The 16,917-nt window shown below is 34.9% G+C and overlaps 2 protein-coding genes across 3 annotated transcripts in view; one reads left to right on the top strand and one right to left on the bottom strand.

Annotated features, from left to right (window-relative positions):
• LOC136028003 (zinc finger protein 239-like) overlaps window positions 1-5,449 on the bottom strand; it is a 45,100-nt gene extending 39,651 nt beyond the window's left edge. For both annotated transcript variants that reach the window (XM_065705542.1, XM_065705541.1), the window contains exon 1: window positions 5,342-5,449. The gene's annotated coding sequence lies outside the window, so the exon portion shown is untranslated. The remainder of the gene's footprint in view (window positions 1-5,341) is intronic.
• Window positions 5,450-7,791: 2,342 nt separating this feature from the next.
• The window catches only part of LOC136027999 (thymus-specific serine protease-like), a 53,907-nt gene continuing 44,781 nt past the window's right edge, over window positions 7,792-16,917 (top strand). The window contains 1 exon segment of the mRNA XM_065705525.1: window positions 7,792-7,876. Coding sequence (XP_065561597.1) covers window positions 7,863-7,876 — 14 coding nt within the window. The 5' untranslated portion in view covers window positions 7,792-7,862.

The raw sequence follows: 16,917 nt of genomic DNA, 5'->3' as shown, positions 1-16,917 counted from the left end.
TTTATTGGGCTCATACCCCACATCCTATCTTGGTTAGGCATGGGGATGATTTGAAAAATCATGATTTGAAAAATAAAAAGTTTTACTGCTGATGATGAACACTGTATATGTGTTCGAAATATCAAGTTAAAAATTTTATATCTGTTCACTGTCAATTAAAAGGTTTCATCCCTATTTTGAATTGTCATACTTTTGTCATGGAAAGGCAGTGTGCTCTTCAAAGTTATCTATATGAAAAACAATCAGATTTGAAATAAAAAAGAAAACTTTTTTCAACTGAAAGTCAGAAGTAATATTAAAACTTAAAACGAACAGAAATAGTCTGTACATGAGGGCACCCACCTCAAAACCTCACTCTTTATGCTAAAGTACCTTTCATCACAATTCTTTAAAACGACTGATGAAACACAAGGGCTGTCACACCAGAATGTTTTAACACTGTAGTTGGTAACAACTCATTCTGTAGCAACCAGTTGAAAAGCAGGCTACATCTTGAAAAGGGCACTAAGTCTTAAAATGATCACCCCTTCCATATGAGGTGCCTCTTGGAAAAATAAATAAATACATAAATATTAGTATATCAAATTCTAGGCCTATTACTATTTACTATTGGCAAAGCTATTGCATTTCCTCTGGCTTAGAGAGATTTTCTGCTGGGTCAGAGGATTTTTCCAGGGCAAACCACCTAACCTGTTGTGGGGGATGTAGCACTAACCCAAAGGTTTTTGCATGCTACTATTACAATGGTTTTTGTTACTATTACTACTGCTGCTACTATTATAACTAAAGCTAAGGATATTAAGGTGAAAATTACAAGAAATACAGAGATGCTGCTGAATTATATCAAAACATTCTATATGCATGAAGTTTGTCAATAGTAGCAAAATAGCCCAGAAACTGCTATGGGTTCAAAATTGAAATTGTCAGTGTATGTTGAGAGGGTTGTTGAAAAACAAAAAGATACTATGTTCATACTACTAATAGTAGTATGCAAAGCTAAGGGAATTCATGTAAAACTGTCAGGGAACAGTTTTTTTCTTTTTTTTGGGGGGGGGACTAAATCATGTGGGTATGGGTTGTGCATGTGGGTTGTCAAAAGGGTGTATCAACAATATCTCATGAACAGTTTAGCAAGGTGCTGCTAAAATTTTTGAGTTTGGGGGATGGATATAAAGTATGTACAAACAGAATTGTGAGGTTTGCCAACAAATTCAGACACATAATCTAAATTGAACTAAAAACATATGCTAAATTCCAACGGGGCTGCACAAGCACCAACACCTTGGAAATTTGGGGATTCCCACCCCACCCCCTTAGTTGTAGCCCTGTGGCTTAGGGTATGAAGTTGAAAATTTCAGGGTGTGTTAAGATGAATGTGGAACTAACCAAAAGGCAATATCTAGTTACTACTATTACACCTGCTACCACAAAGGATAATGAATTTAAGGTGGAAGTTTCAGGGAAGTTTAAGAGGGAATTTGAACTAAATCAAAACACAGAAGGTCCATGCATGTTGCCAAAAGGGCGGACCAATAATAACTCAGAAATTGCTTAGAGCATTGAGCATTAGAGTAAGTTGAAAGTTTTAATTTAAGAAATGTTAGAGGGCAAGTGAAAATAAGAAAAGGAAATTATTTGCATACTACTACTACTACAAAAGGAAAAGGGTATTAAGGTGAAATTTTATAGAAATATTGAGGGAGATGCTGAACTAAATACAAAACACACTATGTGTATTTAGGTTATCAAAGGGAAGTATAATTAATTTTCCAAGAAAATCTTCAAGTCTTAAATAAACACCTTGAGTGCACAATAAGGGTTCCAGGGCATATTGAGGGTAGTGTTGGATCTACAAAGACACACTACATAAATTCTATCACTGCTACTATTCCAGCTACTTTTCAAACTATTACTGCTATAACTACTGTGGATATCTAACAAATCAAAAGGCATTATGTACACTGCCATTCATATGAAACATTATTTGACTTTATTTCTGTTCATTTTTCGTTTAATATAGCTCTTTACTTTTCTTTTAAAAACTTCTCTTGTGGATTATTTTTTGTGAGAATTACTTCTATTAAAAAAAAATCATCAACAAATCAATACAGCTTACTTTTTATTCATCATTCTTTTATACAAGGAAGCATTAAGAAAGTTTTACAGATGTCTTTCTATACTTCATTAACCCTAGAAAAGTAAGCTTCCAAATAAGTTACATAGATGGCAGGCTTTTGTAAGAATTATTACTTGAAGAAACATTGACTTATTATCAAAATGAGATGTCCAAATAATGTCTTAAGCAGCACAAGAAGTTGGTGTTGTTTCTTGGAGTCCTATGGTATGGATGATTTTAGATGGTGTTCACTGCAGAAAGGCATTTTGCAGTGGTTACAAAAATTGGTACTCATTTGACAAATACATGCTAAGCAAAGGCTACAGGTCATTCTTTTCTCTTCAACCGATGTCATTAAATGTATTTCATCTGCCAACTCTGTTGTTTGACAGACATTGAGTCTGATCAAGCACTGCTATGTTGAGCTTTCTAAACAGAGGGCCATACTCAGCTAAGCCAACTCTTTGGACAAAAAATTCACAAAGCCTTTCATGAATATGGTTTTTCTCCAGATTTAGAGATAGTGAAGGAGTAGATGCCATAACTATTGATACACTCAATGTTGATCAGCCTATAATACATGTACATGGGCTAAATTTTGGTCTTACAATCCATTGACATTGAACTACACAGCTGGGTCAAATGTTTCAACAATGCCTTTGGTTTTATTATAGTATTCAGTGATCTCAGACTTCTGGATTGCATACATGATACTTGTACCTTCATGGTGAGTTGATGGGGAAAAATAAATCATTTTTTGATGGTTTTGCACAATAAGACACTGGGTTCAGCTCAGAATTGGAAAAAAAACATTCCAATTCCTCTAATTCTCCTTTTGCTCACAAGCAGCTCTTCTGGAATATGGCCCTCCCTGTATATTTTGAAAAACTGCATTTTGCATACCAACCCCTACATCTTTGTATCCCCATCAATTTTGAAAATAAACTTTTTGCTATTTTTTATACTTTTAATGGTACTTTTATCTGACAAGGTCAATGAAAGAAAAAAACTCTACTGAATTTTAAAAAATGTATGTAGTCTACTTACACCTACATTTTGTCAATTGATGCCCCTGTTTACAAAAATAGTAAGTAATATTAACGAAATATTGCAGCTTTAACTTCAACAATTGAAAATATCCAAACTAGTAGTTAATTTTGCAATTTGATAATGTGCTAATCACTGGCACCAAACAATACAGTTTTTATCATTAAGCAAAGATAAGCTAGTTTCACCAACAGTCTATTAAAATTGAAGGACTCGTATAGAAGATCAAATTTTTACTAGGTTTGCTATTATTCAATCCTGAAATTTGGCAAAACTCCTCACAATGGACAATCCCTTACAACAAAATGTGGCCCCTATTGTTTGTGTATTGTATGTGCCAGTAACCAATAAAAATTATCTGAGACATCTTTTGTACCTTGCTATAGTTTTTTTATTAATAATAATAAGAAAATAGAACAAGGGCCAGAGAAAAGGAAGCCAGACAATATAGATTAATTTGCAAAATTTTATTCTCTTGAAACTAAAGTAAAAATTGAGAAATTTAAAATGCCACATTTTAAATTTCTAGTGTCTTATTTTGCAAAACCATCAAAAAATGATTTTTTTTTTTTTCCCATCCTAGAATCACATAATAGCCACAGTAAATTCTAGACAAACTGCCCATCTTGGGAAGTAGCTCTAAGTTAGTGAATGAAATTGTCAGGATTGCATTCAGATCTTCTGGGATCTCCTGGATAGTATTTTTAAATGGCTATCTGTAGTCTTTAGCCCTTAAAAGGGTGTTGACCTAAAAGGAACTTTGATCATATTTGAGGTTTTTAAATAAAACCTGAAATATATCAACAATATGGTATTACTCAAATGAGGCAAAAGCAAAGTTTTTTAGCCTTATTTGCTCAATACTGAGCATTATGGTGTCAAAATGTATAAATGGTTTCTTAAACTTGTGGAAAAAGTCTTAATACAGCTTTAAATCCTGCTTGTGAGATAAGAACTAATATTTCCAAAAGCTATAGCCAATAAAAAGAAAGTGAAAACCAAAACTAAGGGGATACATTTGTTTAATAGAATAGAGATAACTTCAGTTGTCAATGTGAACTTTCTAGTCCCACAAATATCAAAAGGCAGGAGATGTAGCTTTATAATGATTTCCCAGGGCATATTTTAGGCCTACAATTCATTCAAAGCAATTACTTCTTGGGATAGCAATGAACCCATCAAATAACACACTACACTGGCCTGTAAGCAAATCCTAAGCCTCTAATAGGATGCTTTACATTTCTAGCATTTCCATCAACTAAAAAAAACATAACCTTGATAATCTAGTCTGGGGTGTTGCAAGGGGATCTACCCTTCTTTACATTTGTTTAATAAATAGCCTACATAGATAACCCAGGCCTTCAATGTGATTTTTCTAGCCTCATAAATAAATACTTCTCAAGATAGCAAGGGACCCATCAAATAATACTCTACTCAGGCCTATAAGCATATACTAAGCCTCTAATAGGCCATTAAAACTTTTAAGCATTTCAATCAACTAATCACACAGCCTTGATTAGCTAGCCTAAGTCTTTGCAATAGGATCTACCCTTCCTTATATTTGTTTAATAAACTACAGATAACCCAGGTCATTTAATTTGATCTTTCTAGCCCCATTAATAACAAAAAGCTAGAGATGTAGCTTTATAACAACTTCCTATGCTATATATTAGAGGCTGTGCAAAGAAACTTTGTAAAAATAAAAAAATATGAAATTCTAATCCTAAAATACTTATTGAATTCCTGAGAGTAGGCCTAATTTATAATGTTCTAATCCCTCAACCCTAATGTGCAAATATTTGGCCCAAATTATAAATTTTTCATGGCTATATAGCCTATCAATTGAAATTGCATTTTTAGAACTAAAGCAAAAGTGAGAGATTAATAACTCAACATAAAATAAAAATATTTTTGGTCTGAATTCACCTAAGATAGATACATATTTATCATTGATGCAATCTTCAAGCCATTGAAATAAGAGAAGGGTACATTTAGTAGCCTGGGAATAACATCCCAGATTACATTTTAAGAATTGGATTAATTCCTGATAATCCTATTCACTCAACTACTTTCCAAGGTACCAAGAAGTCTCAAAAAATTCTATCCCATGGCTTTTATGAAACGAGTCCAAACTCTAAAATAATGCCCTAGGAGGAAAAAGTGAATCAGCCAACTAACCTATCCTTTTTCTGTACCAAAGGTGATTTCCAACTATTTCTTCTCAACAAAGCGTATGTATGAGAAAAAGCTTTAAAGTTTTGGCCTATTGCTTATGAGGATTTTGATTGCAACTTGAAAAAATCGATCGTAAATTCCTATCGCCTTTTTACTTATCCTACTTGTTGGATAAGTAATGGAACGCTATGTTTTAAGTTAGAAAGAGGTCATAAAAAAAACTATTTGATCTCTTAATAGACCATTTTCAAATATTTTTAACTTTCAATCAAAATTCAATCCTTTGGGATCAAGGATACAAAAACAAAACATAGAGAAACTTAAGAGTCCCGATTCTCAACAATACAAAGCAATTCCAAAGACTTTGTGACAGCTAAGTCTTTTCAAACTATTGGACTTAATAAAATATTCGACATCCCTGAAAGAAATTCCCATATTAGATGATGGAAATCCTGTTTTTCTGAACTAAATGGACTATTGCTAATAAACCAATTAAATTCTGAGAAGAAATCTAAATGTACAATCTCATTATTTAGCTAGAAATTATCGCTGAATCTAACAACCGAATTTTTTCTAGGTGCTGGATTCGCAAGTGTCACTGAATCCAATTTTAGATAATTCAGGTTGACAGGAAGTAATTTTGAAAATATTTTGGCAGATGAACAGGTGACATTAGGTAAAAAAAGAATTGATCAGGTTGGGAGCTTCAGTTACCTCGGTAGTATTATTAGTAAAGATGGTGGGAGTAGTGAAGATGTTAAAAGTAAAATAGCTAAGGCTCAGGGTGTTTTTCACAGTTAAAATAAGTTTGGATGAATAGATATATAAGTCTGCAAACCAAGATAATAATATTGGAAGCTACAGTTATGACAGTGGTAAAATATGGCTCTGAAGCATGGGCGCTCTGAAAAGCAGATGAACATTTACTAGATGTTTTCCAAAGAAATTGCCTACGGATTGTTCTGGGTACCTGGCTGACTTACCGTATTTCAAACAATAGATTGTACAAAAACTGTGGTTCAATCCCGCTTTCTAGGGCTATAATGAAAGAAAGGTTGAGATGGCTAGGCCATGCTCTACGGACGAAGGATAACAGATTACCAAAGATTGTCCTTTTTGGCCAACCTTTTGGGGTTACACGGAAAGTAGGTCATCCTTGTTTGGGTTGGGAGGATGTCATAAATAAAGATTTAAGGAAATGGGAACTTCCTGGGAGGTTGTAAAGAGGGAGGTTTTAAATAGATTAGGTTGGAGGAGGAGCGTGTGTAGCTGTGTTGGCCTCAGGCGGCTTGGTGCTGCAGTGAGTTATTATTATTAGTAGTAGTAGTAGTAGCAGTAGTTTAGTCATCATACTTACTATTTCAAAATGGGAATCAATGGACTGCGCCTCATATGGACACTAGTTTCCAGACAAGTTTAAACTGGAACAAGATAAATTATGAAGTTTCTAAATAAAAATATGATGCAGCCAATAATATTCTGTTGAAGCTGCTTGAGAGTAACATGCACATAAAGAAACTTAGCAACAAAACGATACAAAAATACACATATTTTGAACTGTCCAAGGAGCTGAGGAAGAAAGGATTCTGTTTATTAGACGACGAAAACTTGGCTACTGACAAAGGTGTATGCTCCAACTACTTCTCTAAAAGGGATATATAAAAATTTAAAGATACTACACAACAAATTGCCTAAGAAGCAAAAAAAAGACAATAGCTCTTTGAAGAGATGATAATTTCTAGAGTGACAAACACTTGATTTTCCCAATTGCAATGACACAATGATTGTGAGCACAGTTGAAAAAAATTGTAGTTGGACCGAAAATCTAGATTTCGTAGAACACGACGCTAGCAGCCCTGCATCATCTATTTAATGTCTTTAGTTTAGTTCTCTTGTTGTTATGAAACAAATAACTGCACTAAAATTAACCCACCTCAATTAGAAAACTTTATTGAATACAATGCAAAACACTTGATAGAAAAAAAAGCTGAAAAAAACTGGCAAAATATTTAAGCTGACATATTTATTAATCTTCTTTTTTTAGCTCTTCCAGCAGAATTTCAAGGGTAATGATTTCTGGTATCACTCACAGAGTTTTAATATGCCCCCCCCCAGGGGAAGATACAAAAGTGTCGCTTCGTAAATTTTTCTGTGAAAACACCAAAGCCTCCCACAACCTGATGTCATTGTAGTTACCATGTGGGACTTAATAAAGATTTGTTTTTGTTTTAATTTTCACCCTTTTTGTGCAAGTTTTTTCCCAAGGAGATTATTTTCCGGGGAATGTACGCACCCATACCCTTTCATAGAGCTAGCAGGGGTTTAAAGAGTGAGAATAAGACATTTAACACTTTAAGGTTGGGAAAGCAGATATTACTAAGATCCTTCTTTGGGTAATGTTTATTGTTTCACGACTAACAACTACAACTTCGGAAGTTTTTCGGCGCTTAGCTGAAACTGCTGAAATGATGTCAACAATTTGAAAGTTGGTATTTATGCATTGCAGAAATTAAATTAAAAGATCATGGACTGGATAAAGTAGGCTTCATTATATTATTTCAAGTTGCTTCTAATGTTAAGATTCTTTTGATACTAAATTGAAATTTGTGGTATCTATGCACTGCAGAAATTAAATTAGAATATCATGTGCTGCATAAAGTAGGCTTCATTATATTTTTCAAGTTGCTTCTAATGTTAAGTTTCTTGGAGTGTGGCTTGATAGTGAATTGAAATTTTTGAGCATAAGCCAATAATTAGGGCTATTGAGAAGAAAATTTTTTTAAAACACCATTGTTAGGCTATTTCATTACAGCTAGAAATATTGTAGTTTAGACTATTTAACAATGTTTGGAATTGACTCCACTATATTATAGCCCCCTTAATAAGCAAATATATAGCCTAAATTTTATATTGTTTATGTGTATTTCTGTTTCATGATTTTATCAGCATTGGTTCCATTTATTTAGGCTATGAAAGATTGAAACAAGGGCAAACACTACACAGTTCATATTATTGGCTTACAAATAAAGTGAACATACTACTCAATGTCTCCTTTTTAATTTCTTTATGAATATAATCTTACTTTTCTTGCAAAGTCAATCCTAAGCCCTTTTAGGACTGTTGAAAATAACAATTTCAATCTATATTTTTTGGATATAAAACTTGGGTATAACATGTGTTTCAAACTTAATAATTCAATATCACTCCATTTGCAAAAGCTGTATAATTCACAAACATTGATTTGTCAAGATAAAGCTGAATAAACAAATTCAAAATAATCCACTATGTTTTCTTCTTATTCTGTGAGGCTGCTTAAAAACTGCTGTTTCACCTTTAGGCTATGATGATACCAAAGCTGACAGAAGAAACATGGTTTGTAGAAAAATGGAGAAATTGTTTTGAATCAAATATTCAACTTAACTGTGATAAATCAATGCTTATAGATTATATAACTTCAACAAAATACATTTATAATGAAATAGTAACTTTGAAACCAATGTTTTGACCTTTTTATACCATAAAATATAGAAGGCAAATATCATTTCAAGGGTCTAAAAAAGCTTAAAACTGAATCTGTGAGAAAAGTAATTATTATAGGATAAAAGACCTCTTTTTAGGAAAAAACCACTTCTCTTTGGAATTCCAGAAAAATTGAGATGGGTCTTTGGACCACCCCTATTTTACTTCAAAATGATGCAATCTGAGGGTAGTGACAAGAGCCTTGCCTTCTTGGTGAAATTTCCAACAATAATTTGTCAGCATAAATTAAAAATATGGTCTCTATTTTGAAAAGCAATTGTAAAGAGAAAATAAATATTTAGGGGAGGTGGGACATTGTACCTTTGTGAAGAAAATTTATCCAAAAGTCTGCCTTACATCCATTATACCATCCATTAGGTAGTATACCGTGTGTTTTCCTGAAGACATCATACATTTTTTTTTCAGAGATTTTAGGTGAGAAGTTTTTCTTTGTTCTTTGTGTAAGAAAGAGGATATAGTTTTCATAACATAACTTCTGAATGGTTTGTTGTATGATATTCAGTGTGTTCTCATCAGAAGTTGTGTTCTTTTGGCTACAGAACACTGTTCAGTGATTGGTTTACATTATGTTCTAGTCATACAAAATTGAACCTTTGTAAAAAGGTTCCTGCTTGGGTTCTCTGGGACATATGTTTCTGGGTACCCTGGCATACTTTTGTCCATTGTTTCCCAGGGTACCCTCATGTCTACATCAGGCAACACCAGCCAAAGGTCAAGCTGAAAGATAGAATTAGGTGATATATGTCAGATCATAATTCAAATGGTATCTGTAGCAATTGCAGTGATTCAAAAGCTCTTATGGGGGCAAGCATGAACACCAGAGCTGTGCAGGTGTAGAGAGCAGCTCATCAGACAGGCCATCAGTGCCTGGGGCTCAGAAGACTGATAATTCTGTTTGTGGTCTCCTAAGTCAGATACTTCCTATTCCTGAACATCAAGTTGTCACTCAGACATAAAAAAGAAGGAAAAAGAACTGGCCAATCCAAGATTTTGACTACAACCACTGTTAAAGATGGCATTTTTGAAGCAGAAAGACAAATATATCTCAAGAGAAAAAATCAAAGAAGAAGCAAAGGAAAAGAAAAAAGGAATGCAAACCCAGGAAAAGAAGATAAGAAAAGTGACTTTACATTTTAGTGACAGCAGTAATGATGTTGCTTCTGATGATTTCTATGCAGACATTTATGATTGATTACACATGAGTGATTTGAAAGAGGCTGTAAAAAAAGAAAAACTACCAAGGAGATAAAATCTGGTGATTTTGTAGCAGTTCTATATGCTACTAAAAAATAGTTCTAAATATTATGCTGCTGAGGTCTTGGAGATTGAAATGGAAGTATATAATGTGAACTTCCTGAAATAAAAGCTCCCAACTTGGAAGTTCATTTTTCAAGAGACAAAGGATGGGGCCTTTGTGATGGTAAGCAGAATTGCCTTATGCCTGACAAAACCTAATCTGAGTGGTTGCACAAAACTTGCAGTAAAATCTCTGACCTTTGACATTGACCTTTCACAGCATGCTGTTGAGTGAATAATGTTACAAGCTTCTGTTTTATATGTTTATTGTAATCAATGTACATTGTAGGTTTCCAATAAATGATATTTGGTAAAAAGAGCTCTGTGTGCCAGAGTACTCTCTGGGATGTCCCAGAGTACATCACAGTTCTTCACATTTAATGACACTAACAGGACCCATTATCACCCACATAAATTTTACCCCTCACTTTCAAAAAGGAAAATGGGCCAACATTCATTTTACAGCAGGGTGTGGAAGCCATGGAATGACCTTCTACCTAAAACATTTCTAACAGATGACATAAACAGATTCAAAACAAGACTAGCAGAAACAAATTTTCAAAGTAAATCATTTTTAAATAATTTATAGTATTATTTGTCAGTGTTTGTTGTAGTCGTTATTTTCATTGATTTGTATGTGTGTATTATGTTGTCAGTATTGTCATAACTTCTGTTTATTATGTTTATTGTGACAAGCTTGAAAGCTTACCATATTTGGTATTAATAAATAAATAACTGAGGGTTTAGGTACTCTGGGACAATAGAAGGTAAGGTAAAGACTACAACATTGGACTTCACAGTCCCTACAAGCAGTGCTGATCCTCATTTCTTCAGCCAGGAAGGGCAATGGGGGATTGGGGGTCAACCATCCTCTGCTTTTGCACACCCTTCCTGTTTACCTTCCCCAGATTTCTCCAGGTACCCATTTAGAGCTGGGTTATAATTGAAGGGGGTTAGGAAAATTGTTGGTACCAAAAAAATTTATCAAGGGAATAATATGCCAAAAATCTGGGAGAAAGCCCATTCAGCTCTATTTTGAAGTAGTAAAATCATGTACTCCGAGCAAATCATTCTCCAGATATCTGTCATAAACCTGAACATGTCTTAGGGTACCCACATCTCCCCTAATATTTATGATTTATAGAACAAATATCCAGAGATGCCATTTGGGCCAAATCTTTGGGTGGGCATGAGCTCGATTTGGGGCCCCCCAACTTTCACGTAAGAAAAAATGTAAGTTTTGACAGCACATTGATTGAACATTCGAAATAAATACTCATTTTCAGCACCCTGTGTGTTGCATGGAAATGTACTGTAACCCAATGTGGAACTCAGCCACACTGACCTTTAAGATTAATTATAACATCAAAGATCATAATCAAGGAGGTTAAGTGATTAAACTGAAAGTGGAAAATTCAACCAGACTAAAGGCTGGCCCTCTTCAGTGAGAAACTTTCTTATTTAAGTAAACAATACGTTGGTGAAGGCGTGCAGTAATTTCAAATCAATTGGACAGAATGGATTATGTTGGACAAAATGGATTATTATGGCTGGCAAAGGCCCCTTTGTGGTGGAAGCTTGGGCCCCCTGAAAAATCTGGGGTGGGCATTTGCCCCCCCCCCCTAAATGGCGCCTCTGTAAATATCAATCAATAAAAGTTGCATTTTTAGAACCAGAAGACTATCAGCTTTCTAATCAGTTTATATGTGAATAAAATGGAGACATTGCTTAGATATATATATACATCAAAATAGGATAATTGGTATTTCCAAAACAAGGTCCTTGTAGGTAAGTCAAGAAACTAATGGTTTCAAGTGTTTGATCTTAAATAATTTTAATAATAAATACTGATAATAATATTGATCCGTAACTATGATATTTAGGTTTTTTTTATTTATACAATTCTTCTCAATTCCTTTTTGGGAACAAGGTGTGAAGATTGTAGTTTTACATAGTTCTGCTAAATTCAGGGCTTCCACTTCTAGGGAGATTACCCTATTTTAGGGAGAAATCTCTTCTTTTAGGGATACTTATTTTGAACCTAGGGATAAAGGGAAATCTGGGGTAAAGTAACGATTTTTAGAGAAATCTGGGGTAGAGTAACGATTTTAAGAATTCCCAAAAGAAAAATCCAACCCCTTGTTTGTTGATAAGTTGCTTCAGTTACCAATGTATAAAAATTGGATAGAGAAAAGAGTGTCAAACAAGTCAAAGGAAAATACTTATGTACCACACTGTAGTTTCTGTTTGATGTGTGAATATAGTGGGAAATCAGAGTTGACCAGGCATGCTCTGCCAAAGCAGCATATAAAATCAAGCAATGAAAATGAGACAAAAGTTGGCAGTGGCAGCATTGAAAAAATTCTGACTCTAGCCAGCAATTCCAAAGAAATTGTACAGCGCATCTGTATATTTTTGGCAGAACATAATCTGCCATTAAATCTTGCAGACAATTCATTCCCTCTCCTAAGAATATTATTCCCAAAAGACCAGGTCCTAGAAGGGGTCACTCTGGGTCAACAGAAAGCTACAGATATTTGCAATAAAATTTTTCTTTGGTACTATGCAACCAGTTACTTGAGTTCCTCAAAGCTCCTTTTTTCTCTGTGATAATTGTTGAGACCACTGATTATACTATTAATAAGCAACTAGCTATTATTGTAGTATTTTTTAGTGAGAAAGATCTAAAACTTCATTTTGAAGTATTGGACATTGTTAAACATAGTGATGGATCATTTAAGGGTCTGACTAACTGCATCAAACAAGTCATTGAAAAAGAAAACTCGATTCCCTGGCAAAATATTGTTGGATTTTGTGCAGATACTACTTAAGTCATATTTGGAGTCAACAGATCTGCTTCAACACTAATGAAAGCCATGCTGCCCTGTATCTTGAATGGGAACTGCTCATGCCATCTTATTCACTTATGCTCATCCTCTGCATTTTTGTCACTTCCCAAGACACTAGAAAACCTGTCATGAAATGTCTATGCCTACTTTTCCAGAAGCACTTCCATGAAGATAAGTATGCTGAATTTCAGGAATTCTGTCATTGAAAAGCACTCTCAATTCTTTGGTTGTCCCTTCAGACCTGTATGAGGAAGCCTGTTGAATATTGTATTGCTCTTACTCAGTATTTCATAGAAACCACATTTGACAACCCAACTGCAACCAGTGACCTTATCTTGTCAGCATTGCAAATCAAGTTGACAAAGCCATACCCTGAATCCGTTGACTACTCTCTTGGCCTCTCCAACAAATTCAATTTTTAATCTTGGCTTCCACTTCTTCTCTCCCTAAAGGTAAGTGTCAGCAAACTTGTAGATGATGTTGCGTCTAACTTCATGAAGCTGGACTATATTTGCAGTGTTGGTTTATGTATTGAACTGGATTCTTACCCTTCAGGTGAGTACCTGTCCTTACACCCAACATAAGTGGAAATAGCTGCAACAGCTTCAATGCAAGAACACGTAGATGCTCAAGAGGCAAGCAATAATATTGATCGCTTTCACCAGTCTTGTTGAAAATATTATGTAGTCCTAATTAAGCAGATCCAAGACCATTTCAAGTTTGAAGGCGACATTTATGACACTTTGGCGCCTGGTTGAATCAAGAAATGCAAGAAATTTGAAGCCAAAATCTCTAAGGCCACTATTTGCGGGATTTCCTGTTCTAAGAGAAAAGCGTTGCCTTCAGAAAACGGACGTAGAAAGGAGGTCACAGGCAATGACTTATGTCACTGAGCTTCATTTGGCAGATGCCCAAGTTGAAGACCAGTGAGTTGAGCAGTACTGGATGAACATATTTAGTCTGAAGACCTGCAGTGGCGAAATCAAGTGCCCAGAATTGCAGAAGTGCATATCATTGATCTTCTCTTGGCCTTTTAGCAATATACAAGCTATACATTTGTTTGATCTCCTAAAATTAATCAAAACAGACATCCGAAATAGTGTCAAGAATGTCACACTTTTCTCACTTATTAAGTAAAACATGTTATATGTACCAGTATCTGAAATAAAAAATAACAATTTGATGCTGCATTATGTTTTTTTCGTGTGAATTGTATGGAAATATAGGCAAAGTATCAATTTTTTCTAGGGAGAAATCAGACCTAGAGACAGGGATTTTTAAGGAAAATTGATAAAAAAAAACAGGAAAAATTGAAATAGAAAAGTGGAAGCATTGGCCAAATTGGAAACTGGGTTTTGCCCTGTTCAGTAAGAGTATAAAAATGCCTTCTAGTGGTATGTTCACTTTATTTGTGGTTCAATGATATGAACTGCAAAATATTTACTGAAACAAGAGTGAGGTATGGTAAAATGCATGGGAATTATATAATCACTGAGCATAAAGTACAGTGGAATTGCTTTCAAGATTTTCTAACAATAATTTTTCTGCATGTTACTAAATGGTAAAATTCTAGTTTAGCTCCTTTTTACTATCTTTGGAAGGGGTTATGTTAGGAAAATGAAGCTTTTAGTGATGAATCCAGGGTCAAAAACATACTCTGGGAAGGTGTTGCCAAGCTTCCATGTTAACCCTATTTAGATTTCTAATTCTTTGAAATTTGCCTATCTGACAAGTCTGTAAGCCTATCTACTGAAATTTGGCAAAACAATTTACCTTAACGTTTATTTATCAGTTGCCTTTTCTTTGGTTTTAGTTCTTTTTTCTGACGGTGAAATTCTTGTTATTTCAGTAGAATTTCAAGCCATATGAATGATTTTTTTCTGAGTTTAGGAAATGCATTTGCAGATCTTTTAAACTTCATAAATATGGATTGGGCAAAGTTGTGAAGCTGGGAACAGTTTTCTTGTTCTTCATTTAAGCAGTTATTCAAGATTTCCCTTTCATAACACAAAGATATTTAAATGTTATGAAAATACACTTTGCTCTAGAGGGAGAAAGAGTTCTCCCAGGACATGCTTTAGTCTGTTGACCTGTCCCTGAAAGTTTCATTTTCCTAGCCTAACCCCTTTAAAAGAAATCAAGAAGTAGCTAGACTAAAATTTTACTGTGCTTGTATTACCTGTACATGACTAGCCTATAAAATTTTAAATTTAATTGCTTGTCAAAACATTTTTGATATAGCTGAGTGAATGAAACATAATATGTAGTGTATGATGAGTTATTACTGAAGCTTTTGCTATTAACTTAGTATATAAGGCTTTTCCAATCCTGCCTACTAAGATATAACATACTTGTCCATTTTTTTTATTTTAGTTAACATGGATTTCTATGACTAAGGAAAGTTTCTTCCTGTGTCAGCAAACTTTCAAATGATTGATTCTTTTTATGCAAATTCGCTCTAAGTTGTGTTGTCTCTTGCTGCTGAAATCACATTGGTCTTCCAGTTGTCCAAGTGGTAGATTGAGTCAAGAGAGACTTGATATGTACCTTGTCAGGTACTTTATCATTTCAAGAGGGTTATAAGCTCATCTTTAGTAGATAGTGTAAGACATACATTCCCTTTGGTGTCTGGATTTTTGTGGATCAATGTGTATCATTTTTGAACATTGTGTCCAAATCAGGATCTGCTGTCACACATTTTTGTAGCTGAAGCTAAATGAATCTCTGCCAGTTAGGTGATTGCTACACTTGTTAGCATTAGACTCTTCTTCAATTCAATAGGAAATGACAATATTATCTTCTATGACTAAAAAGCCTTTAATACCTTTGATGGCTTCTTTCATGCAACATCTATTTGTTATGTGCATAAAAATTAACCCAAATGGTATCCACTTGGATTTAATTTGGATTAATGTCTTGGATCAGTTATATCCTCAAGTGGCACACTTGACGCCGAAATCTCAGCCAGATCAGCCAAGGCAAGCTCTGTATTCAGTCAACTCCTGAGAGCAGTCTTCCACAAACCAGAAATGAACTGCCATATCAAAGCCTGAATTCAAAACGCTACAGTCTCAAGCATCATGTTGTACTCATTTGAGACATGACCAATAACCCAGACACAGCAAAGAAGGGCCAGTGCTGTTTAAGCTAGAAACCTATGTCAAGTCAAAGGCTCAAAATAGTATGACAAGATCCGCAATACTGAGATCCTAAAGACCTCCAAGCTGGGGAACCTCTCTACCTAAGTAGAAGCCTGCTCTTTAAGGTGGTACGGCCACCTACTCTGTCCACCTATCCTGCTAAGTACTCCCACAAGGATCATCTTGGACTTCAATCCCTCGGAAAATGGCTGGAAACTCCCTCGAGGAAGGCCACGTACTAGATGGGCTGATGTAATAAAACAATGCCTGCTCAATTGCAACATCAACCAAATGATGCCCTATCCTTAGCCCTGGATAGGGCTACTCGGAGAAGACTGACGGCGCTGTCAACCAGTTCCCTTTACGCTGTCAACCCTGCTGAGCAAGAGCGCTAAGTCAAAGTCAAAAGTGTGTTGAGTGTTGTCAATATAGGTGATTCATCATCCAGCTCAAGCATCGAACAACCATGGCAGGCATAAATATTTTTTAAAGTGCTTGAACCTGGTATGTTTAAAGCCTCCTTGTCAAATGCTGACTTTGGGTAATGGGGTTATTTGATGGCCATAATTAAAGGGGATGATGCAGGTTTCTCAACAACAACTATGGCATAGACCCAGTTTTCGAAGTGGGAGGCTCTCTCTTTGAACTGAACATCCTGCTGAGAATCTTCTTAAAGCTGTCTTGTGCAGCTGTTTGCACTTGTCAGGCCAGTACTGCATTTGGCTCAAATCTTTGAATTTTTTGAATTCAAAGA

The sequence above is a fragment of the Artemia franciscana genome, chromosome 6, assembly GCF_032884065.1.
Source record: "Artemia franciscana chromosome 6, ASM3288406v1, whole genome shotgun sequence".
Taxonomy (NCBI): domain Eukaryota; kingdom Metazoa; phylum Arthropoda; class Branchiopoda; order Anostraca; family Artemiidae; genus Artemia; species Artemia franciscana.
Note: the sequence above shows the minus strand (reverse complement) of the source record. Positions and strands in the feature narration are given on the sequence as shown.